Source organism: Lytechinus pictus, chromosome 16, assembly GCF_037042905.1.
Source record: "Lytechinus pictus isolate F3 Inbred chromosome 16, Lp3.0, whole genome shotgun sequence".
In the NCBI taxonomy this organism is placed as follows: domain Eukaryota; kingdom Metazoa; phylum Echinodermata; class Echinoidea; order Temnopleuroida; family Toxopneustidae; genus Lytechinus; species Lytechinus pictus.
In genome coordinates, this window is record NC_087260.1 from 21,058,723 (window position 1) to 21,083,367 (window position 24,645).

Sequence of the window (24,645 nt, forward strand, 5' to 3'; positions counted from 1 at the left end):
ATGGATCTGATTCATGAAACTTGGACATAATAGTAATCAAGTATTACTGAACATCCTGTGCAAGTTTCAGGTCACATGATCAAGGTCAAAGGTCATTTAGGGTCAATGAACTTTGGTCAAATTGGGGTATTTGTTGAATTACCACCATAACTTTTAAAGTGTGTTGGTCTAGTTCATAAAAATTGGACATAAGAGTAATCAAGTATCACTGAACATCCTGTGCGCATTTTAGGTCACATGACCAAGGTCAAAGGTCAATGAACTTTGGCCATAATGGGGGTATCTGTTGAATTACCATCATAACTTGGAAAGTTGATGGATCTTACTCTTGAAACTTGGACATAAGAGTAATCAAGTATCACTGAACATCCTGTGCGAGTTTCAGGTCACATGATCAAGTTCAAAGGTCATGTAAGGTCAATGAACTTTGGCCACGTTGGGGGTATTTGTTGAATTACCATCATATTTCTATAACTGTATGGGTCTAGTTCATAAAACGTGGAAATAAGAGTAACCAAGTATCACTGAACATCTTGTGCGAGTTATAGTTTTCAAAATCAGCACTGCTGCTATATTGAATCGCGTGATGCAGGTGAGACGGCCAGAGGCATTCCACTTGTTGTACTTTAAAGTCATGTGGTCTACAAGGCCAAGTGGATATAACTTAAATGTTCTTAGCTAATATCCACTTGGTCTAACACCAAATACAAAAAATAACAAGAAGATGAAGAAGAAATTAGGCCAGATTTGGCATTAGACTAAATATAGAATTAGACTAAGTTGGTATTGGTATATTTGTGGAGGCGTCGTGGTGAAGCAGTTCTGACTCTCACCTTGTAATCAGAGGGTTTTGTGTGTGAGTCCCACCATGGCCTAGCATCCTTTGGCAAGGCATCAATCCACATTTTGTTACTCTCACCCACCTGCTAATTGGGTATTGGTAGGAAACAAGTCACAACCATCATCGTGGCTGATTTTAGCAAGTTTGCGACTAACAGGCTGCAAAAAAAAAGCTATGAATCCAGTGACCGGGTAATAATAATTATGAAGCGCTCTGAGCAGTCAAATGGGTTTACCCCATGTGGTGTTAGACTATCTGAGAAGTAGACTTACTGCTTTTAGGCCTGAATTTACAAAGGTGGGCTAAAGTTATAATGGGGTATAGTTAAACCATGGGTTAACTATACCCCAGGTATAAATAAATTTAGCCCACCTTTGTGAATTCGGGTGTATAGAATAAAACTGTACTACACCGGTGTCAGCACTATAACTTTTTATTCTGTCATTTTTTTTTATAGATGTGAAACTTCCTGTCAAGTTGGAGTCTACATGTATATCTCATGGTAATGTTAAGACCATTTCATGTGGATTGCATCATACTAGCTTCTTGACACAGGTAGGAATGTCAATGCTCCCACAAAATATTCTCTCTCCCCCCCCCCCCCACAAAAAATAAATAAGATTTCTGAAGTTTGACACTTTAATATGCTTTTTTCATAAAGCCGGCCCACATATTTCCTAAAATTTGGTAATCTTTCCTGAATTTTGATTTGTGCTTTAAAGCATGATGGGACAACAATTCTGTGGGTACTACATGTAAGTTTTGAGTCCAACCCATGTCGTTAATTTCCTTCAGCAAGAAATTTATCCACACCATGCTGCACTCAACCCAAGTGAAGAAAAAAATGGGTTTCATCAGGAAGTAATATCCCCAAATCTGTTAGCTCCAGAATCGGTAGCCTAACTTTTCTGGGGTAATATGAGTATCTACATTGTATTAAAAGGGGATATGTGTGCAATGTGAATACCCTATATTATTATTACTTTTGAAAATATTTGATTTAGCATAGTCAGCTAGCAAAGACTAATTTTTTCAATAATTTTGAATGACAAGTCTAATTTTGTCATAGATTTGGCATTAATACCTATTATCCTGATTTAATAAACAAAATTTGATAAAAGGGTGATATTAAATTGAACTTGAAGAAAATGATAAAATGATTTACAGTATAACCCCCAAACATTGGTGGTGGAAGCCAAAAAATTTAAGGGGGCCTACCTGAAATTTTTGGATGGACACAGAAAAAATTTGACAAGACCCCCCCCTAAAAAAAAAGGTTATCAAACTAAATTTTAGGAGGGGATCGCAAAAATTTTTGACAAGCAATATTTTCTTTATCAGTTGTGCATGAACGTATGATTTTATTTAAATATCTTCTTTGATTTTGCTTCATTTTTCTGTAGAATGGCCAGCTGGTGGTATATGGCATGGGTGTCGACAGGGTCCTGTGTGCGTCTGATAAATGGAGAGAGTCTGAACTGAGACCTAACCGGTTTTCTCTTCACAAATTCTTTTCCATTCAGTCAACTAGGTAAGGCACCTTAAAAAAGGAAAATGATTTTAACAACCCCAATAGAATTACAAAAAAGCAATGTATACAAAATAAAATTGGTCCCACAACTTGTTTTAATGCATAATAAATTAGCTGCAAAATGGTAAATATTCAAATGTTCACATTTAAATATCATGATGAAGAATATGTACATTTGAACAAGTGGAGCACCTCTGGCAGTCTCACCTGCATTAGCGATTCAATGTAGCAGTGCTGACTTTGAAAACTACTGTAAAATGATTATTAAAAAAAAACACCATTCATGTAATGATACAATACAACGTTCAATGACCCTAAATGACATTTGATCTTGTGACCTGAAACTCACACAGGATGTTCAGTGATACTTAATTACTTTTATGTCCAAGTTTTATAAATCAGATCTATAAACTTTCTAAGTTATGATGACATTTCAAAAGCTTAACCTTACATTAAGATTTGGATATTGACTCCCCCAACATGGTCTGAGTTCATTGATCCTAAATGACCTTTGACCTTGGTCATGTGACATGAAACTTGGGCAGGATTTTAATAATACAGTGCGTCCCAAAAAAAACTATACACTTTTGAAATGGCTGCCATATAAGAAATGTAGCACTTTGGGGGAAAAGACTTATAGATATGGAAAGCCAATAAAGTCAACTTTCAAATGATACCAAAAAGTTGAAAAACAATTCATGCTTGAGCGAGCACTGGCCACTTAAACAATGGGTATGAAAATTAGGGTGGGCAGGAATTAGCCTTCTTATTTCTTTCAGGTTTGTTTGTTTGGTACTTGCAAAGTTGATGGTTATTTGGTGAATTAAAGATCAGTTGTGATCAGTTGGTTGTTTGTGAAAATTTAATGCGTTATCATGGTTATTAAATTGAAATTTAATGCATGAGTGATCAGGAATTGCAATTCTTAGTGCAGCATTTTGTCTTTATCATGTGGATCTCAACAATGTGTTCATGACAGTCAGGAGAAGAGGGGGTAATATGACTTACATGTAGGTAGGTGAAGTACGTTGATGGGATAAACGTCAACAGAACATTTAGCAACCCCTCTCTCCATCTCAGCCCCCCCCCCCCCCGCTTCTCTTTTTCTTGAGAGACTAAGCTCGGCTAGGCTGGGCAGGAATTGGCCTTACAGTTTTTTTGAGTGGTTAGTCCTTTGGAACTTGCAAAGCTACATGTAAGGGTGTTAAGCTAAATTAATGAGTGGGATAAGTTTTGGTTTCCTAGGCAAATTTCATGAGTTACTAAATCTAAATTTAATGCATGAGTGAACAGGAATTGTAATTTAAGTGTAGCATATTCATCTTGTGGACCTCAGAAACTTTTGTGTGTTCATGAGAGTCAGAGTAATGTAATGGTACCTGTTACAAGCAAGAGGGAGAAATATGCTAAGACTTGGTTATAAGGGCAATCCTCTTCTTTTTGTCATTTTACAAATTAAAAGTCATATGTACCCTCCCCTCTCCACCTCCATTTCCCACCCCCCCCTCCCCGTCTCTCTGTCTCACTTCCTGGATTGAAAAAAAACTATTCAAAAACTTAACTGCCAAGTGACCGGTGGCTGATGGTCAGTTTTTTTTTTGAATGAATGATTACCAAGAAATTTAATGATTATGATGATGATTGAAATAATATATTGAAAAAAACTGAATGTTTGATTGATCACATTGCACAATGAATGAGTTGATTTACTGATAAATTGTTGATTAAAATTATAGGAAAAAGTTGATGCCCCAATTCAGAATTAATCATTAAATCAACTTTCTGCTCTGGACTTTGCGTACATGACAATAGCCATCAGTCTCTCAAAAGTAGGGGAGGGCGGGAAAAAGGGAGGGGGCGGGGGCTGAATGTTCTGTTGACCCTTATTCCATCAACCTTCTTCTCCCACTTAAATCCTATCTCACCCCCTATTCTCCCGACTCCCATGAACACATTGCTGAGATCCACATGATAAAGTTGAAATGCTGCCAAAAAAGTGTAACTTGTGTTCACTCATGCATTAAAGTTCAATTTAATGATTCATGAAATTTGCTTAAGCAACCAAAACTGGTCACGGTTGATCATTCATTTATCACAACGCCATTAACTTTGCATGTTTGAAAGGATTCGCCTCTCAAAAACTGACATAAATTGGAAGGCTAATTCCAGCCCATCCTAATTTTCATACCCTTTGTTTCAGTGGGCAGTGCTCGCTCAAGCATGAATAGTTTTCCAACTTTTTGGTGTCATTTGAAAGTTGACTTTATTGGCTTTCCATATCTATAAGTCTTTTCCCCCAAAGAGCTACATTTTTTATTTGGCAGCCATTTCAAAAGTGTATAGTTTTTTTTGGGACGCACTGTAGATTAATCTTATGTCAAAGTTTCATGAACTAGGACCATATACTTTCTAAGTTATGCTGTCATTTAAAAAACTTAACCTTTGGTTAAGATTTGATGTTGACGCCGCCTATAGACTCACTCTGCTATGCAGGTGAGACAAAAATGAAGATGAATTGAAAGAAAATTAGTAAAAGATGGAAAATCCGAATATTTTGCAAAATTGATTTTGCATGATAAAGAATTCAAATGAGATAAATCTGCCGATGCAGTATCCAAGTTTACCTGACTGGCTTCTTGTGTACCTTGAACCTTCAAGAAGTACTCTCTCCAAAAGCATAGATACTGTCCTGGAGAGGATTGTGCTGTGACAGGTGCTTCCAGTGCTTCAGGTGATGTGGTGATCCTGTGGTGTACATTGGGCGAGGTGAAGGTGGTGTGTCCCTCTTACAGCCTTTTAAATGGAGGGGGAGGCAGCTGTCTTTGATTTTGTATCACTTTATTTCAATATTCATAAAGGATCAGATGACATATAAAATGAAACAATTACATTGTAGATTACAAACACGATTAACAAATGAAGTAAAAGTAGCCCAGGTCCTGGCTTATAACTGCCGAGGCAGGACATACAATATAGAACTTACAAGATAGAAAAGAGAACAGAATAATATATCATAGATCTTGGTTGCGATTAATCTCGTAATAAATTCTTATATTCCATAGTCAAATTAAAAAAAATCATGTAAACAGGTAAACATACGAGTTTCGAGTTTCCTAACCCAAAGAATCCAACGGGTGAGGTATAGTGGAGAATTATCAGACCAACGAGTAACACATGCTGGCGTCCCTCAAGGGACACGATTGGGACCCTTGCTCTTCCTCGCACTCGTGAATGATGCCATCCTTGAATCATCGGTCCCTAGGTGGAAGTATGTTGATGATCTTACACTGGCAGAGAGTCGACTATCAACATCCACTGGCAGCATTTCAATCGCTGTGCATGAACTAGAGACTTGGTGTAGAAACGCTAATATGAAGCTAAACCCTAGCAAATGTCAATCCCTTCAGGTGTCTTTCGGTAGAAACCCCCCATTGCCACAGGTAATTAGCATCTCTAATCAAGTCATCGAAAATTCAAATCATGTAAAACTGTTGGGTGTCTCAATCCAAAATGACTTGAAATGGAGTCTTCACATCACTGACATCGTATCCAGAGCAAGTAAAAAACTGTACATGATTCGTAGTCTGAAAAAGTTCAACCTCTCTAGAAAAGACCTGCTAACTATCTTTACATGCTATCCACGACCCATACTAGAGTACTGTGCACCTGTGTGGCACTCGTCCATAACAGCCAATGAATCAAAACAAATAGAATCTATCCAGAAAAGAGCATTGCTTATCATTTTGGGCAAAGATTATTACTCATATGAAAATGCACTTTCAACTTCTGGCCTTACAACCTTATATGACAGACGTGTCACTTTGTGTATGAAATTTGCACTGTCCCTTGAAAAGTTCTTTCCTCATTGGCTACCCCCCAAACAATCTGAATTTAGAGCCCTCCGAAATAGCGAGAAATATAGACTGACGAAGTGCCGCACAGAACGATACAAGAAAAGTACCATGCCCTATATAATCAGGCTTTTAAATGATAGATGAGTAACACATAATATGAAGCTTAAACGTGCTACGTATTTCCCAAAATGAACCTATCTCATAATGTATTTATGACCCTTTTTATATCCATGTTGAATATTATCAATTTCCTATGTACATGTATGTTCAAGGAATTATATTTTCGTTATATTCCAAACACCAGATGAACGAAACAATGGCCAATTTTACCAATTATGCCTTTATCCTATTTTGTAACAATGCCCCATTTATTTTGAAACTTTAATAATAATTTGCTGAAAGATAGTTTTGTACCCCCCCCCTTCCATATATCTTTATTCCCATTATGTTGAACCTTTTCGATTTTTTGTTCAGCAGGACCGTTTTTTCCTCTTTATATTCTACTTGTAAACGCTTCCTTACACACACACTCAACTTATCATTTCTCTTATTTTGGAATCATTATTGTTCATTGAAATTATTATGGTTAATCGAAATTAGTATTGCAAATTAGAATCATTATTTTTGTAAATTTGAATTATCACTGTATATTTGAATTAATATGGTTAAATTGAATTAAGATTATTATTGTAATTGAGATTTTATTCATGTTTATGTGCAATTTATATGTTTTTTATTGTAAATTCAATGTCAATTCAGCCTTCGTAGCTGCTAGATTGAATAAAATATATCTTGAATCTTGAATCTTGAATCTTGAACAAGCGAGTTACTCTATATAGTTATTAATTTTATTATACATGTATTTTGTCTTTATCATCTTCGCTATTAATATTGTTTATTTGTATAACTACTTTTATTGATATTTTACTATATTATTATTATTGTTAATATTATTGTTTTGTGTTTATTTGGTTATTATCATATTGTTTTCATTATTATTATATCTATTATAAATAGTATCAACATTGTCAGAAGTATTATTACTATTAATAAAAATATTTTAATACTATTATTATTGTCATCAACATTGAACGTGATAGTCATTATTTATTCCTTAACGTAATCAGTATTACCACTATTGTAGAGAAGTTGCCAATCTTTCATCATGGTCCAAATTTCTATAACTCAATTGCTGTTATATGAAAATACATATTGATTCTCTTTGTTACATGTAGTCCTGGGCATGAGACATTCCTTATTTCATCAAAAGTTATTAAAATCCTGCCAGGACGATTCATCCTTTGCACAGTATAGTGCAAATGAAGAGACAATAGCCATTTTGCTGAGCTTGTCCCGAAACCAATGCGGTTTTGTATTACGCTCATGCAGGTAGCCTAACAATTTTTTCAATTTTTGAATGTTGTCCGATGAAATAAATCCACGTGAACCGATTTCTATTGCCAAAAACTCTACATCATAACCGTTACTCCGGATGTCAGTGACAAGGGGCGAGTATTTATCCGATTTAAATTGGTGAGCTTTATTTATCCCTAATTCAAAAGGAATTGTTAATTCCATAATCATTATTTTTTTCGAACTTTCGTCGTACAGACATAAGTCAGGTTTTTGGTTTGTTTGGGTACAACACGGTGGAATTGTTGAAACGGGGGAATAGCCGGTTAAAAACGGAATGTCGTGGAGGATTTTTGTATTGGGCGAGACATTTTCTGTGATTACTTCTACAAAACATTTAAGAACATTATTATGGCGCCAAGTATAGCGGCCTTGGGAGAGAAATACAGAACAATTATTTAGGACGTGGTTGAGTGTCTCGACACAGCTACAATGTTTACATTTATTAGTAGTGGATTTACCCCATCTCAACAGATTCGCTCTTGTGTTTACCGTGTCACTAACTGCATTAACAAGAAATTTCAGGACTTTGACTGGCAAGTTGTACATTATACTCTTCCAAACCATGCAGTTGTCCTCTACTGACAACAGATCTAAAAATCTTCCCTGAACAATTAACTCCTTTACATGCGAATGCCAAATGGAAGAGACTTCTTGTGTTAGGATACTTTTTGCTTCCTTTTTCTTTCCTTTCACTGTTGGTTGTACTTCTTTAACGGATGAGTAAACTTCGTCACTTTTTACAATAGTGGATCTTTTCCTCACCCAATTTGATTCACGATCCAATTTGGAGTCAAGACAGTGATTTACCAAATCATCAGCATTTTCTCTCATGGATATGTATGCTAGAGTGTGACATTGTGTATACAAATCAGAAATGGAAGGTATTGCTAAACCATTTGGCATATGAACGAATGCTATTGTTCCAGGTCTTGGAAGACCACACCATTTCTTCAGAAATCTATTTGCAATTACATCTAGGGATTTACAGTGTGAATATGTCATTTCGTTTACTGTCAAATCAAATCTTAAAGATGGAAGTAAATACCGAGAATAGACTTTCAATTTATACTCATTACGAATAAGGGATGCATCAATATTGTTCAAACTCTTTGTAATTTTACAGGAAAGATATTCATAAATATCAGATGAAGAAATATTCTTAGTTATTACAGCTCCTAAGTACTTATGTATTTCATTGTCATTGTCATTGTCATTGTCATTGTCATTGTCATTGTCATTACCAACTGACAATATTTGGTCATCATCAACTGAGAAGATGATCTCATTAAATTTACCAGATGAGAAGGACAACGAACGGCACTTGGATGGTTTGAGACGAAGACCCAAAGATTTAATGTGATTGGCAGTCTCATTTAATAATCTTTGATGGGATCGTTTGTTACCAGTGATCAAACAAAAATCATCCGCGAAAGGGGCAGTGATAATACGCCTTCCGTCCAAATCGTATCCAAATGTCGAGTTGACCTTCAAAAACTGAATGATTGGATCAAAACAAAGTAGAAACACTAGTGGGGACAAAGGGTCCCCTTGGAAAATACCCCTTTGAAATCGAAATTCGTTCGAGGTCCACTCTTGTGGATAATAATAATAATAATATAGGGTATTTATATTGCGCACATATCCACCTTGTTAGGTGCTCAAGGCGCTCCTATATTACCCGGCTAAGCTAGGCGTTCATAGCGCACACAGCTTTTCAAGGAATTACTTCCTACCGGTACCCATTTACCTCACCTGGGTTGAGTGCAGCACATTGTGGATCAGTTTCTTGCTGAAGGAAATCACGCCATGACTGGGATTCGAACCCACGACCCTCTGTTTCAAAGACCCTCTGTCTTAAATGACAACAACATTGTCATCTTTAGCCAGCTATGGAGCTTTTATCAAGTTCAGTTGAGATTTGGCATTAAATGGTCAAGATCTGGTGTAGAGATAGTGGCTTTTTTCAATCCCCTTATCATCATAACAGAGGTCATGTATATCAACTTTTTCACAATGGCCTGACTGACCCTGACACTGATGTAGAAACTTGCAAATTGAGATAAAATATGTCATTTGATCTTATTGATAATATGATATTATGGAGGCATTATGTCACATAGAGGTAAGAACTTGCAAATCAGGTCTAACTAAAATTATATTGTGCATCTTTCCACAGCCAATGTACTTATGCCATTGAAGAGTTCACCCATGAAATCTTCATGCTTGATCACAGCAAAGCCCAGCATTGTGACTCTTCCCAAAACTTAGAGCTAGTTCCTCTTAAAAAAGCCTTGATGATTGATATGTTTGAAACAGGAACATCAACCGTTTGGCCATCTCCTGGTCCATATGACTTAGACCCAGAAGTCTGGAGATTAGCAAGACCTGAAGAGCAGTTGGAACATGTTCTGAACTTGAAAGAACAACTTGAAGGTGACGATGCGGCTACAATCAATAGGGTCCTAAGAGATTCAGACCGTCTAGAGGGGACAGCCACAGACAACCATTCTTATTCCACTGGTTCTGAAAGTGAAATCCCACAATCAAGCACATGTTTCGCTGCGACACTTTCCTCTCATGCTGGGATCCATCCCACCGCTGCCACCAGCCCTGCTAATCAAGGCACTGCAGACATTCCCCAAGTCAAATTCTCTGAAGGTGATGAAACCAGCACAGTTGTTGCTCACCAAGATCTTGGTGGGAATGTCATGAAAGATGACCTAAAGGTAGAGGATAATGATCAGGAGAACCAACTAATACCCCCAAGGATCTTACGACGACTGTGTCCTGGAAAGGATATCGTCTTTATCATAGAGCAGGATGAACCAACGGTATGTGTTGCCTGTGTTACGAGGTATTCTACCATAAAGAAAGAAACAAGTATTAAGATCCTATTGTGTATGTTTAGTAATATTTAGACGATACCCTAAGGATGAATGTCTTTAGTTTGTAATGAATATCCACTTCTCTTAAGGTAAATCCTATTAGGAGAAAAAATATCAATGATGATTTCAGCTCATGAAAATGAACTTTTTCGCATTTATTTTGAAGTATAGGTGTTCTAAATAATTCTTCTCTGATAATTCAGAATATTTTGTTTTTGCCATGTCATTAAAGAGTCAGAAATTAGTATTTATTCCATTATAATTGCTATTTTATCTCTCGTCAGGGGGAAGAGCTCCATGTATCGATGACCCCTAGTATAAAGAGAATCGATGCACTATCTGCTGAACTTCTGCAGAGTTTAGCGAACACCGAGGGAGACATCACAGAAGACATGGCCTCATTCAAGCATGCAAGAGCTGTGTTCTCTTCTCCTGCTTGCCTGAATGCATCATTTCTTCAAACAGGGTGAGAATGCCCTTTGTATCTTATCTTGCATGTGATCAATGAATATTGCTCCTAAAATATCTGCCATTCAGACAGCAATCAGTCTATAATTGCACAATATTGAAAGATGTGGATGAAATCGGGAATTGTTTCATTATCTTTTTTGGCAAGTTAAATGCTAAAACTACAGTACCGAAGTCATACCATTTGATAAGAAAAGCAGCAAATTCTGCCGATTGTCATTGCTGTAAAGTCTAAGGTAGTCATTCTGCCTTAACTATTTTCTTTCACATACAAATTAAAATTTTTTATTTGAATTGATTCATCAAACATTCATTTCATTTGATTCTTCTATTATCTTTAACTATTGTACTTGTGTTTTACCATGTACTATTAAAGTCACACGGTTTGGAAGGAAAGACCCTGAGGTATTTACCGGTAGTTCATTTTTTTTCCTTCCCTGCATCTATATTGCTCTCTTTATTCTATCGCTTGTCTTTGTCATTAATGTTGATTGATTATAAAGCCAAATAATTAATAATGATAAGTTATCATATCCCACTATAATTGATTTCAAGAAAGTATAAGTGTTGTTTTCAGGTATAAAATGCTTGTCATTCATATTTTCCATATTTCAGACCAAAGGAGATCAATGGACCAAATGTTGATCTCGAAGCAGCAAGGAAGGCTTTTGAGATGATAGGCAAAAATAGTAGACTCCTTGAAAAGGTAATTCTTTTTTTTTCATAATGTACGGTACTATTATTAAACCTGCTTTAGTAATCACCTGGACAAAGACCACTTCTCTATAAAGACAACAATTTAGGTTTATTATTGAAAATTTCTCTAGTGAAACATATATTAAGGATCTTTGATGGACTTTATAGGCAGGTTTGACATTTATTATCTATTTGTGGTACTGTAGGGGTCAAGGTCACACTGACATGTTTTTATCTTACCCTTCTGAAGTCCTTGTAAACACAATAACTTTAGTTTAACTTAACCTAGGCTCATATAATGCAGTGTGTATGATGCTAGCATGGATCCCAGGAAGCCTATTGATTTTGAGTTCAAAGGTCAAAGGTCAAGATCACAGTGACATGTTTTTATCTTACCCTTCTGAAGTCCTTGTATAAGCGATAACTTTAGTTGAACTTTGGTTTGTATGGTACTAGCGTACTGTAGATCCCAGCAATTTTACTGATTTTGAGGTCAGAAGGTCAAAGGTGAAGTCGCCACCTTCCACTTTTCTTGCTTGACCAGTTCCACTTTCCGCGTTACAGGCGGGCGAATTATGTGCTCGCATTAGCGACTCTCTTGTTTACGAAATGCAAGCAGGTATTATTATCATTACTTAATTCATGTTCCATATAGCTCTCCAAGGTGATCTCTGTTGACCTCTGTATGACACCCCCTCGGTCAAAACCCCATGGAGAAGCTCTTCGCTTCATCCTGATACTCCTGGAATGCCCTGTCTTCAGTAATCCTCAACACCCATGGGGGCGAAATGTCCTCTCTGCTATGGGCACGTTCATGATCTCTCTTCACAAGTCATCGCAATCTGAAATTCTTGGTAAATATAAGGTGCATCTACAGATGATTAACTTGTGTAAGGTATCGCAAGGTATTACTATCATTTTAATACCTTACACGATTCAGTTGTGACTCTATGGAAATCCATCAGTGTCACAATTTTTTCTACAGGTCATGTCCTTTGTAAACAAAGAGAAGCATACTGAATTTTCAAGAAAATGTATGCACGAGCATACATCATAACTAGAAAATATTTTGAAAAAACATGCATAATAGATGTTGACGTTGCTGGCAGTCCATAGTTGTGATTGATTGGATAAATTGCAACTCTTTGTAAGATGGGGCCCTTTTCAGTGTGCCGCAAACTGATAAAAATTGTTTTTGCATGATAATCTACATTGTTTTATATTTTGATATTGATATTGAATTTTATTTTATAACTTTATGAATGCATTTGAATTGCCAAATTAATAAAATAAATAAAAATAGGGGTTTAATTTCTTTTTCATTTGGTTGGACTAGGCCTTTTATATTAACAGTGTGCCCAACGGTTACCAGTATTTCAGATGTAAAATGGACACTGCAATAAGTGTCTGCCCAGTTTTCACTGACATGGTGCCCCCCCCCTACGGTCCTCAACTTTTCTAGGCATAATTGACTTCCTCTCAAAAGGTTTTGATTCAGTAGTGTTTTGTATTGGGCAATATCTTCCTTTTCATTGTGCCTTCACTCAATGGCTTACTCTGAATGGGTCCTGCTTTTGAATGAATTTCACATCAAAATTGTGTATTGCCAGCACTATTTATTATTACTGCATGACAACAGAAAGAAGACATTGAGTGTGTACAACTCTTTGTTGCCATGATTGTAGAGAAAGGAAGTTTTATATAAAAAAGGCTAATTGATTTGTTGTCTTTCAGGTCATTGGTGGAAATATGAACCGAGGTCGTTTCGACGTGCCATCACAGCATACCGAGTAGCACTCTCATTCCTGATCAGTGCCCATTATATGGTGGAAAAAGAGCTGGAAAACTTTTGGGCCTATCTGAAAGTTCTCAGCTTTCTAAATGAGGTGAGATTTATATTTTAGTCTGTATAAGATGAAAATGTTCAACATTGCTTATTATGCAAATAAAGTCAATACTAACCATTTGTTATTTGCTTTGCCTATAAAGTACTGATCCAATGAAAACCCTTCTCATATGTGCCAGCTATTTGCAAATGAGCTCTAAATGTTGCCACTATTTTTACGGATACACTGTCGTATATGGACAAGAGTATGTATTTAGGTGTATATTGCTTTTTCACCTTTTCAGCATTTATTATGTGACTATTTTGCTGATAAGACCCCAGAAAAATTACTGCAGTATGACGTTAACACTGTAATTAGCAGATTTATAGTCTGCATTTGCAAATAAGCCACAAATGTTGCAGCTTATTTGTGGATACATGTGTATCATACATGGTTTACTTCATAATAATAATAATAATTCAATACTTATATAGCGCCTAACAAAATTTCTCTAAGCGCTTTACATCACAAAACCTAACTACTTAACTTAATAAACTAAACTTACTTATCAACTTAACTACCTTACATAACTAAACATCCAACGTAACTACCTTACATATCTAAAATACTAACTTAACTACGGGCATATTAACTGTAAAAATCATACTATTTACGGAAGAGATATGTCTTAAGTGCTACTTTAAAGGAACTTAGAGAATAATGGGATCTTAAGCTAAGAGGAAGTGAGTTCCAGAGTGTAGGAGCCACAACTGAAAAGGCTCTGTCGCCATGGGTGTGGGAGGTTGCATTGGGAACAACTAAAAGGTTCTTGTTGGATGACCGAAGTGATCGGGAGGGTTGGTAGGTGTTGATCATGTATTCTATCGTTTTATTGGTAGACGATCATTTCCTTTGTGAAGACAAGCCTTAGCGTTGAGCCAGGGTAAGATGATAAACAGCAGCTGTGATATTACCTAAGAGCAGCTCTGCATGTAGTAGGCCATTCTGAATGAAATAGACGTATTTGATATTTTATCAAGTTTTCAAAGGCATATTGCATTTTGAAATCCAGTGTTAATTTGTTTTTAATTTCGAACGAAGAAAATCGACCCCGAAATAAGGACTACATGCGCTGGCGAGCGAGTTTGTTGGAATAGTCATTCTGCGTAAGCAAATGCGGTTTAGTTTTTTTCAGACCCATTGTGGTCAAGAAACACATGTTTAGATACTTGAATAACTGGCCCGGGGTGATTTATATTTTTCATGGTTCGAAACTGGGTTTTGTTTCCTCTAACAATAGTTTAACCTAGTGAGATCTTATCACAGGGCTCCACTCTAACTCTTTTTTTTTTCTACTGGTCCAACCTGATCATGATGGACCAGAAGATACCTAGTTTTTCAATTTTTTCTGGTCTGAACCTAAAATTTACTGGTCCCCAAATATATATATATATATATAATTTCAAGACTGAATTTATTTTGCTGTCTTTTATTTCTTATTGTTACCCCCGCCCCCTGCAAAAAAAAAAACACAAACAGTACACACAACATATTTCTCAATTTCAGTGATCCATTTTTTTTTTTAGATGCCACAACCATTTCTATAATTTGTATAAGAGAAGAAAATAATCTGTATCAGTTTATATGTAAATTTGGCTCTTTCCGAAAAGTTTCTGGCCCGATAGCAATTTTTTACCGGTCTGGGACCATCAGACCGGCGCCAGTTTTGTGCACTGCCTACCGACCGAGAAAAGTGGCACACAATGCAAGCATTATTGAGAGTTAAAGTCTTGCACATGCAAATAGCAACACATTTTGCCAAACAAGTCTATGACATTGATAATAATGATAATTATAATGGTAATAATACTTAAATATAGTTGTCAAGCGCCAAGAGCTGTTGTTTTTATGTTTGTAAATTATTATTTATCACAGAAGCATTGCATCAGATATCAAAAGCTCGCTATTCTGTACAAGATGTAAGTCATTTATCTCCACACTTGTCTTGTTTTCTCACAGATCAACCAACAGCAAGACATTTTATCCATTAAGACATTCTACATCCCAAAGTTAGACCGAGTTGCCTTCAGGCCTGAGATCTACAAAGGTGTATCACACCCACTTTCAGTAAGAGGAACTTTACTTGTGTATGTTGCTAAGAGTAGGTGACTAAATAACTTGTGTTTGAATATATTTGAATACAGTATAAAGATGATCATGAATATCTTGGACACATATCTTGTGGGCTGAACACATACATGTCGGACCCATTCACCAATATTTGAACTGAAGCTATTGTCTATGTCATATGGATTTTGTTTATAATGCCAAATAATTCCACCCCAATTTATGGTTGAATTGGATAGAATAAAATTCCATGAAAAGAAAGATAAAGAATTTCATTGAAGTATAAATAAATGTAACCAAATTGTGTATTTTAGAGTGTGCATTGTCTTTTGATAGGCAAGGGATGAGGCTACATGTACATGTATCTGCATAGATATGCCAATTCATTTAATTGCCAACTCGTCTACTGTCATTTGGGGGGGGGATGTTGTTTGAAGGTTTGCATGGTGGTATGTACAATCGCTGATGTGGTTTACGGTACACCATGTGAAGTGTTGTAGAAACAGTGGATAGGAGAAGAGAAGAAATGGATAGGCGAGAAAGTGGAGATTTCCTGAAGACGGACAGTCAACCTGCCCGAAACGTCGAGTCTCTCTACTACTCATCATCTCTACTCGCCAACTCAAGCCAGCATCTCCTCACTTGCTCTACTACTCAAGCTGTTCTCAACTCATCAATCTTTCCTGGTTTACAGTCCTTTTCAGGACTACTTTCAAGAAAGAATACTCTACTCTCAAATCTCCACTTTCTCGCCTATCCATTTCTTCTCTTCTCCTATCCACTGTTTCTACAACACTTCACATGGTGTACCGTAAACCACATCAGCGATTACTGTCATTTGGTCTACCATCAGTTTGGCCACTAACCACATGTTCTAATTGCCATTTCGTCCACTCACGATTTTGTCTTTAATAACCAGTTGGTCGAATAGCCATTCAGTCCATATACCATTTGGTCTAATTGGACTAAGTGTTAATTGGGTGACATAAATGAAAATAAAATAGATATTAGACCAACTGGTTATGAGATGATATGGTCATAGATGAACTGGTGATTAGACAAAGTGATTATTGGACCAAATTTTTAATGGACCAAATGGCTTTTGGACAAATGTTGATGGAAAGAATGGCATTAAACTGTGTGATGGGTGGACAGAATGGCATTCGACCATGTGATGAGTGGACAAGTCGGCAATAGATAAATTGGCATTTTACCTGCATATTGTTGAGCCAATGACAAAACTAGTTCATTTATTTCATCACTTTTTAAATCTTTGAATGAGAGAGAATCATGCAACTTATTTTGAAGCAAGTCAGAGACAGTATGTTTTAACTCTGCAGTATATTTAGTATTTGTATCAATTGTAATTTTAGTCCTTTAATTATTGCCATTATAGAATGTCTGAATAAATTTGATTAAATTAAAAAACACCTTATTATTTTCAATGTTTATTAAACTTGACATGAAACTGATATTTGGTCTTGATCATTAAAGGAAGACCCTAAACTGATCATACCCATCTAATTGCATAACTGCCCTGGGTTGGTAGGTCCTAAGATTATGATTAGCAAGTTATACCATTGTAGGCCATACCATTTTTATAAATAATGAGATCGTAGCAGCCTTTACATATATCAGACTCTCAGTGCATGGTCATTGTATGATAGACATGGACAATAATTTAAATGAAATAGAAAGAAATATCTGTATGACTTCCAAGAATATGTGACTGTAATCAATTAAAAATCTTACAATATCTCTACAGTCTCAATATGGCCACTGTACTGCTTATTTTTGTCCACTCTATGATGCCCTCGCTACAAATGAAATTATAGGATGGTTGTAGAGAATGTAAGTATCAAAATTGTAGCATGTAGCCACGGAGGATGTCCCCATAAATTGAAGAGTATTCAGATACATGATGACTGTAATAAAGGTAAACTTATTATAATACATGTATTGTTTTTTTTTTCTAGAGATTCTGCTGGACCAAATATCCATTCCTCATGGACCTGGAGGTCAAGACATCTTATTTTGCAGAAGTGAACATGATAAAAAGAGAGGTAATTGTCATAATTATTATTATTGTCATGATTATTATTATTATTACTACTATCATTATAATTATTATTGTCTCGCCCAAGGGATCCTAATGTTGTCTATCTGTCCGTCGTCCGTCCTTCCATCATAAACATTATAACTCCACAACCGTAAGTCACTTTTCAACTAAACTTGGATGGTAGATGTACTTAGGGGACCTGCATATTATGCTGCAGTCGGAGGTCACATGGTAAAGTCAAAGGTCATTTTGACGTCAACGGTAAAGTTTACGTGCAAGGCTCTCTTATGACACATAACTTCGCAACCGTAAGTCACTTTTCAACCAAACTTGGATGGTAATAATAATAATAATAATAATAACGGCATATTTACCCAGGGTAGCCACTTCAGTTCCGAAAACTGTTCTCCCAGCGGGCCCTGCTATTATTAGATGGTAGATGTACTGAGGAGACCTGCATATCAAAGTGCAGTCAGAGGTCACATGCAAGGTCAAAGGTTATTTTGAGGTCATTTTTATGACATAACTCAGCAACCGTAAGTCACTTTTGAATCAAACTTGGGTTATAGCTGTACTTCGGAGACCTGCATGTTATTGTGTTTAGGGGTCAAGGTAATTTTGAGGTCAACATTAAAGTTTACGTGCAAGACTCTTATGAAAAATGTTATTCCATCCCAGTTATTTTAGAATGAACTTTTGATACAATTCTATTGCGTGCCCTAGAAGTATGCATAAAGTTAAAACGGTGCATAAATATCCCTTTGCGCAAGATAACATATCGAGATAAAAGGCTTTCTGAAAATTCTATTATCTTTGCGTTTTGTCAACTTCCTTGCAAAATACAAGGAAATTTACAAGAGGTAGGGGGCTATTGTAACTCATTGCATGCATGCGATGTTTGTCCATCTGCAATAATTATTTCTTGCTGCATCACGCAAGAACATCATGGTTCACAAAAGGAGACATTCCAAAGACATTATAACGACGGATTTTTAAACTTTTCAACAATTTAAAATTGGTGTTCGAGACAATGAATCTTTTCAGAGAAAATATGTCTTTGAGAAGAGCCACGTGTATTTTTAGTACAGAAGCGCACAGGCATAAGCGTCGGGGGCGCAAGGAAATTACGCCTGATATCAACAATGCGCTTCATTATTTTTCAGAAGAGATGCTTCTATTGGTTGACCTACATGTAAGCATATAACAAGCTTAATGATTGGTTGATGATGAAATATTGGGCGTGTCAGAGATAAAATAGGGGACGTCCTTACAGAGATAAGACAATTTTATAGAATACCGATTTAAGATAATATTAGCGAGCTGTTATCTTATTGCGTTACAAGAAAAGTTACAAGACAAGTTAAGACGATTTTCAGAATACCAAAGTTGTGATTGATGTAGGACATTCCTCAGTTAAGGGAGGCTGCTCCCTTTTCAGGGAGATGACCTCCCTCTTGAACCCGGAACCCATTGTACGTCTCTATGTAAGGTAGCAAGGTCAATGGTGTCAAAGCTGTGGTTGACCACAGATCAGATCAAAAGGCATGGTGGTTCGAGAGGGTAGTAAAAGAGACTGTCTGCCTGAAAAAGGAGGAGCCATCACTTAATCGAGGCGGGAGCTTGCGTCGCAACCTACATGTACATGTAGCTGAATCTTACCGATTTGGAAATCGGATTCCTCAATGTTTTCCAAAGTTACTTACATCGCAACTACTTCATCAGTAATTCTCATATTTTGCTCACATATAAGTCTTGGGGTAAAGATGGGCAAGACATTTTTTTTCCATGTGTTGGAAACTGTTGCCATGGTAATGGCATAGGGCGGGGGTATTAATCACCTTCAGTGATAGTCCTAGTTATTATTATTATTATCATTATCATTATTATTATTATTATTAAAGTTATTATTATTATCATTATTGTCATTATTAGTATTATTATTATTATCGCTATTATTACTATTATTTGTAATAATTTTAGTAATCATTATTATTATGATGATGATGGTGGTGATGATGATTATTATCAAGATGAATACTATAAGCATCTAAGAATCGTTTGAATCACCAAATTGTAAGATCTGGCTTGCAAAGTTGTGATTGATGTAGGCCATTCCTCGGTTAAGAGAGGCTGCTCCCTTTTCAGGTAGATAACCTCCCTCTTGAACCTAGAACCCATGTACATACGTCTCAATGTAAGGTAGCAAGGTCTATGTTGTAAAAGCTGTGGTTGACCACAGATTAGATCGAGAGGCATGGTGGTTCTAGAGGGGAGTAAAAGAGACTGTCTGCCTGAAAAGGGAGGAGCCACCACTTAACCGAGGCGGGCGCTTGCGTCGCAACCTAGCTGAATCTTACCAATTTGGCATTTCGGATTCCTCAATGTTTTCTAAAGTTGCTTCTAAAGTGCTAGTTTCAGGTCACATGACCAAGGTCAAAGGTCATTTAGGGTTAACAAACTTTGACAATGTTCGGGGTATTTGTGGAATTGTCATCATAACTTTAAAAGTTTATGGATCTAGTTCATGAAACTTGGATAAAAGAGTAACCATGTATCCCTTTAATATCCTGTGCACTTTTAAGGTCACATGACCAAGATCGAAGGTCATTTGAGGTCAATGATCTTTGAATGCGTTGGGGGTATTTATTGAATTGGCATCATAACTTAGAAATTTTATTGATCTGTAGTTCATGAAACATTTACATTAAGGTAATCAAGTATGTTTTGCAAACGTCTTAGGTCACATGATCTTGGTCAAAGGTCATGTAGGGTCAATGGACAGTATTTTATTATCATATGAGTGTTTCATTGCTGTTTTCAAGTCAGCACCGCTACTATATCGAGTTGCGTAATGCAGGTGAGACTGCAAGAGGCTTTCCACTTGCTGTTGTTATCTGTCCATTGCTCGGCACATTCAATTTACTTAAAGATAATTTTATTCCCAATTACAATTCATTGTACCAGTGTGCTGCGGGATTTATACCTTGGATGCCTCGGATATCTATGGATAATCGACTTGAGGTTGTCGTAAGCCGGCAGGATATTTTCGGGACGAGTGTCCGTGAGCAGTTCGCCGAGATGTTACATTTCAAGAGTTTGCTTCACCGACCCTTTAAGGTCATTTTTCAAGGGGAAGCTGGTATTGACGAGGGAGCACTGAGTATGGTATGTAATGCATTTAGGGCCCCTTTTTATTCTGAGCTGGGATTGGTCCAATCATCCTCGCGTATGGGAAGCTACATGTATCAACATCATAATTCTTCAATTAGGAGTCTATGGACTGCCCATTCATAAGCAACTCAAAAAAGAGGAGCATGCTGAAAACATCATATCGCTTGCTATATTTTTAAGAGCTCTCTGAGTGGACATACAAATTCTTTATGTAGATGTTCATTGATTCGCTGACTTTAAATAGTTATTTGAATCTGTCACTTTATTTTACATGTAGTACAATTCTGGGCATAACAAAGAGTTACAATAGAATCAAATCAAACTCAAATTGTGATTAACCTACAATGTACATGTACATGTACAATTGATATCTCTTCACCACACACATATAGCTTAATCACAAATTAGGATTGATTTGATTAATCTATATTTGTGTAGTAAATAGATATTAATTGTAGGTTAATCACAATTTAAGTTTGATTTAAGTATGTCATAATTTTGGAACAAAAGGGAATGACACTAAGGGCCCTATAATTCTTTCAATAAGTGCATACACTCTCCATTTGTAAGCAAGGGAGAGATCATTCTGATGCACCAAACAATCATGACAATTTGACAATTTTAGAAGACATCAGGGTAGAGGAGATTATGTGTCACTGGCTTTCCACAGTTTGAGATTAATTGGATCAGTGTCAGTTATTTGTGAGACAGGACCCATTCCAATATTAAAATGGCCAGGGCCCCGTAACCCAAAAGTTAGCGATTAATCACCAAATGAAATGGCCTATCAGGTTCGCCGTTGCATGAGCATTTTCCTCAGTAGACTCACTAGGAACCAATCAGAATTGTTCTTTCAAATTAACGAGTAATTTCTATGTGACCCAGAACATTCTCAGCTTCATGTAATTTACTCACATTTGAAATTTACACATATATGTATCAATAGAATATGTACCTTCTTCGACATTGATTGAAAAATGTGAATATGCACAAAAGTTTCAATGCAGATGGAAAGAGAGAGAAAGTGAGTAGAAAGAGATAGAGAAAAGAGAACGATGGAGCAAACTCTCATAAATCTTCCCCATTTATTTTTTCCCTTTCATTTATTAAAACAGGATTTTTTCAGGCTTGCTTTTGAGGAACTTCTTGATCCGCAAAAGCATGATCTTGTCCGAAGAATCGACGAGGATCATCCAGTTGTTTGGTTTCAAAAGGTAAATCCTTTTGCTTCAATGGCATTTTACGTGTCTATAGAATGCACAGTTTTGAAACAAATTTGAGTTCTGAATTGATCCCGTCACACTTGCTTCCTTTAAAGCAGATAATAGTTTTCTAATTAAACCTGTTCATCTACAAAACACTTATCCATGTACTAGCCAGGCTCTAGGGTAAATATGTAAGTATTGTGTAGCTGTCTTGAATATACAGTGTCTAAAAAAAACTATACACTTTTTAAAGGGCTACCATACAAAAAATATGTCACTTTGGGGGAAGAACTCTATACACATGGAAAGCCAATAAAGTCAACTTTCAGTTGACACAAAAAAGTTGGAAAACTATTCATGCTTGAGTGAGCACTACCCACTTATACAAAGGGTATGAAAATTAGGGTTGGCAGGAATTAGCCTTCTGATTTCTTTCAGTTTTTGAGAGGCGAGTCCCTTGGTGTCATCTGAAAGTTGACTTTATTGGCTTTCCATATATATAGGTATTTTCCCCCAAAGTGACATATTTTTTGTTTGGTAGCCATTTTAAAAGTGTATAGTTTTTTTTGAGACGCACTGTATATATGCCCACAAGAGTGCTTGGGTCAGAATGTGACTCTCCGTTTTACATATTCAGTAACTTGCAAATTAGCTGGTGGTTGAACATTTACTCTGTAAATACTGGAATGATTCGTCAATTTGTCGATTCCATTCATTTTAAGCACTTAATTAGGCCTGTTGGAGAAGGCACATTATAAGTATGACCTAATGTTGATGACAACTGTGATATTGGTTGTGGTGGTGATGATGATGGTGATGATGGTGGTGATGAACAATGATAGTGATCGTAATAATGAAAATATTGATAGTGATTAATACACATAAAATCAAATTATACCTGTAAAACTTAGACCAGAATGAGTAAGGACATGAAATTTGTTTTGTATTTCATATTGATCTGTTGTTTGTATGTGTGTCCAACACACTAACGTACCAATGGGTGGGGGGGCAGTTTGCCCCCTGACGAGCCACAACCCATGCAAAGGACGTATCCCTGCCCCCCTGACGAGCTTGAAAGACCTTTTTTGCCCCCCCCCCCTGACGAGCTTGAAGACCTTTATTGCCCCCCCCCCCCCCCCCCGACGAGCTTTTTTTTTTTTGCTTGACAAATTTTTTGGCAGACGGTTTTGCCCCCCCCCCCCCTGTGGAAAATCCTAGGTATGCCACTGGTCCAACATGTACATGACTCTTGATTTTTTTCTTGGTCTATCTTCCTCCAGAAAAATAAAAGTAGAAATGGAAATTTCTCTTGATGTGAAGCCAACTTACAAATTTATATAATGTTTACGGATTTCAGAAAAAAAGTTTTGATAGATAAGAGACTCAGATAAAAAGATAGATAAGAAATTGTGTGATCACTTCTATTGGCATAGTTTTATCTTTGACTCATCTGTGAAGTACATTATTATCATGTTTTTTGTAAGTTTGAGCTTGATTGTTTTAATATTTTCATTGTGATTCCTAATTGAAAATGCAAAGAATGCATCAGATTTATTTGTCAACAACAATTCTCCCATTTAAACTTAATTTTCAAAGAGTAATTTATTTTTATTATTACCAATGTGAAACAGGACTGCAGGGACTCTCAATTGGCCGAGATATTTGGTCTACTCTTCGGACTTTCATTGTACAACAAGGCAATCGTTCCATTACCGTTTCCACAATTGCTGTATGCCAAGCTTCTGGGAAAAGGGTAGGTAAAGACATTCCCATTTTTTTGTCATATCACTATTGTCCACCTGCGCCTTGACTGCAGCCACCTGACTGGCACCAACCTTGATCACTAATATTTTACCAGTACTTAGAATTGCTCTGCACCTGTAATTCTTTTTGAGGCTTGCCTTCATTCAAACCATGCCACTCACAATTTCTGTCTCCTGCATGAATATTATTATCTCTAAAAATAACTAGAATTGTATAGTTTAAGTTTGCAAGAGTGAAAAGGTTAGTTAGATTATATCTATTACTTTCTATTGTGTGTGTGCCCAAATATTTTAAATAAAACAAAGTGCTGACTCATGATTCAGCTTTAATATGATTTTTTTTTCTATGTGAAAAGGCCTATATGTATTTTTAGTACTTGTGGCAGGAGTGGGATGGTATAACGATGATAATGATAATACTTATGATAATGATGATAATGTAAGAACAATCTGACAGCCAGTCTTTGAAAATAAAAATTCATCAAATCTAAGAATGTTTTATGTAAATTATGCAAATAACACATGATTAAAGATGGAAATGAACACAAGTGCAATTCCTGCTTGCAAGGAGTTAGTTTTTAAACACTTTTCATTTGAAATTAGAGGTGGACGGAAGCAGTGTTTCTCATGATGAGTGGTGGTCAGAAGTCTTCTGTGTAGGTTGGGCCTGACCACTGCCGTCCACTGTAGCTATCACACTGATGATAGCAATATGATATTCTTAAAGTGATTTTTATGCAGTGTTTCTAAGTGATTCTTCCGTGACAAAATACAAGTTTCATTTTGTTTTCTGCCATTCAGCT

At 36.4% G+C, this 24,645-nt stretch overlaps 1 protein-coding gene across 2 annotated transcripts in view; it reads left to right on the forward strand.

Moving 5' to 3' along the window:
- Positions 1-24,645, forward strand: part of LOC129278482 (probable E3 ubiquitin-protein ligase HERC4) — a 42,336-nt gene that overhangs the window by 8,457 nt on the left and 9,234 nt on the right. For both annotated transcript variants that reach the window (XM_064111026.1, XM_064111027.1), the window contains exons 6-17: positions 1,299-1,396; positions 2,245-2,372; positions 9,819-10,473; positions 10,812-10,993; positions 11,611-11,701; positions 12,347-12,545; positions 13,426-13,577; positions 15,537-15,644; positions 17,621-17,707; positions 20,668-20,868; positions 21,990-22,088; positions 23,711-23,832. In XM_064111026.1, coding sequence (XP_063967096.1) covers positions 1,299-1,396; positions 2,245-2,372; positions 9,819-10,473; positions 10,812-10,993; positions 11,611-11,701; positions 12,347-12,545; positions 13,426-13,577; positions 15,537-15,644; positions 17,621-17,707; positions 20,668-20,868; positions 21,990-22,088; positions 23,711-23,832 — 2,122 coding nt within the window. The remainder of the gene's footprint in view (positions 1-1,298; positions 1,397-2,244; positions 2,373-9,818; positions 10,474-10,811; positions 10,994-11,610; positions 11,702-12,346; positions 12,546-13,425; positions 13,578-15,536; positions 15,645-17,620; positions 17,708-20,667; positions 20,869-21,989; positions 22,089-23,710; positions 23,833-24,645) is intronic.